This window comes from Asparagus officinalis, chromosome 5 (assembly GCF_001876935.1).
Source record: "Asparagus officinalis chromosome 5, Aspof.V1, whole genome shotgun sequence".
Classification (NCBI taxonomy): Eukaryota; Viridiplantae; Streptophyta; class Magnoliopsida; order Asparagales; family Asparagaceae; genus Asparagus; species Asparagus officinalis.
This window is the reverse complement of record NC_033798.1, coordinates 32,454,718-32,455,332: the sequence shown is the minus strand read 5'-3', so window position 1 is coordinate 32,455,332 and position 615 is coordinate 32,454,718. Positions and strand designations below refer to the sequence as shown.

Genomic DNA, 615 nt, shown 5'->3' with positions numbered 1-615 from the left:
GGGGGGGGGGGGGGGGGGGGACCCTAAAATAAATAGTTGGGCAAATTTCAATAAACCGCAAGAAATTTGGCCTATTGTAACTTAACCCCTAAACGGGAAAAGTTTTGGAGGTTAAGTGACGTTACCAAACTTTTCAAGGTTATCTCAGAATGAGCCAAAACTTCTTGGAGATTTTGTGAAATAAACCCTTATAAATTCTAGTAAAAGAAAGGAGAGAGAAATACGGAATTCTCAGCGCAGAGGTCCTTGGCCTTCTGCAAAACCCTAGCAGCAATCTTCTTCAGATCCGACTCCACATAAGGCACCACATTAACGGCAACTTGAAATTTCAATTCCCAATTTTCAGTTGACTCAAACCAATTAATCAATTGATTAGTGCAAATCCAAATAAAAATCGCAAATTTTTTAAGCTACCAGGGCCAGCGAGGCTGACGACTGAGGCAGGCGAGGGCTTTGCGTGGATGACGACGAGCTTGAACGGAGAGGCGGCGCCGCCGCCGGAGAAGAAGTGGAGAAGAGCCCATTGGAGAGCGTAGAAGCTCTGCTCGCTGTCGTCGATCCCCACCACCATCACTGACGTCGGAGGCGTCATCGTCGTCGTCGTCGCTCTGCAGC

At 47.6% G+C, this 615-nt stretch overlaps 1 protein-coding gene across 1 annotated transcript in view; it reads right to left on the bottom strand.

Moving 5' to 3' along the window:
* LOC109843395 (universal stress protein PHOS34-like) overlaps positions 1-600 on the bottom strand; it is a 3,238-nt gene extending 2,638 nt beyond the window's left edge. The window contains exons 1-2 of the mRNA XM_020412328.1: positions 415-600; positions 225-319 (exon numbers count right to left, since the gene is read on the bottom strand). Coding sequence (XP_020267917.1) covers positions 225-319; positions 415-592 — 273 coding nt within the window. The 5' untranslated portion in view covers positions 593-600. The remainder of the gene's footprint in view (positions 1-224; positions 320-414) is intronic.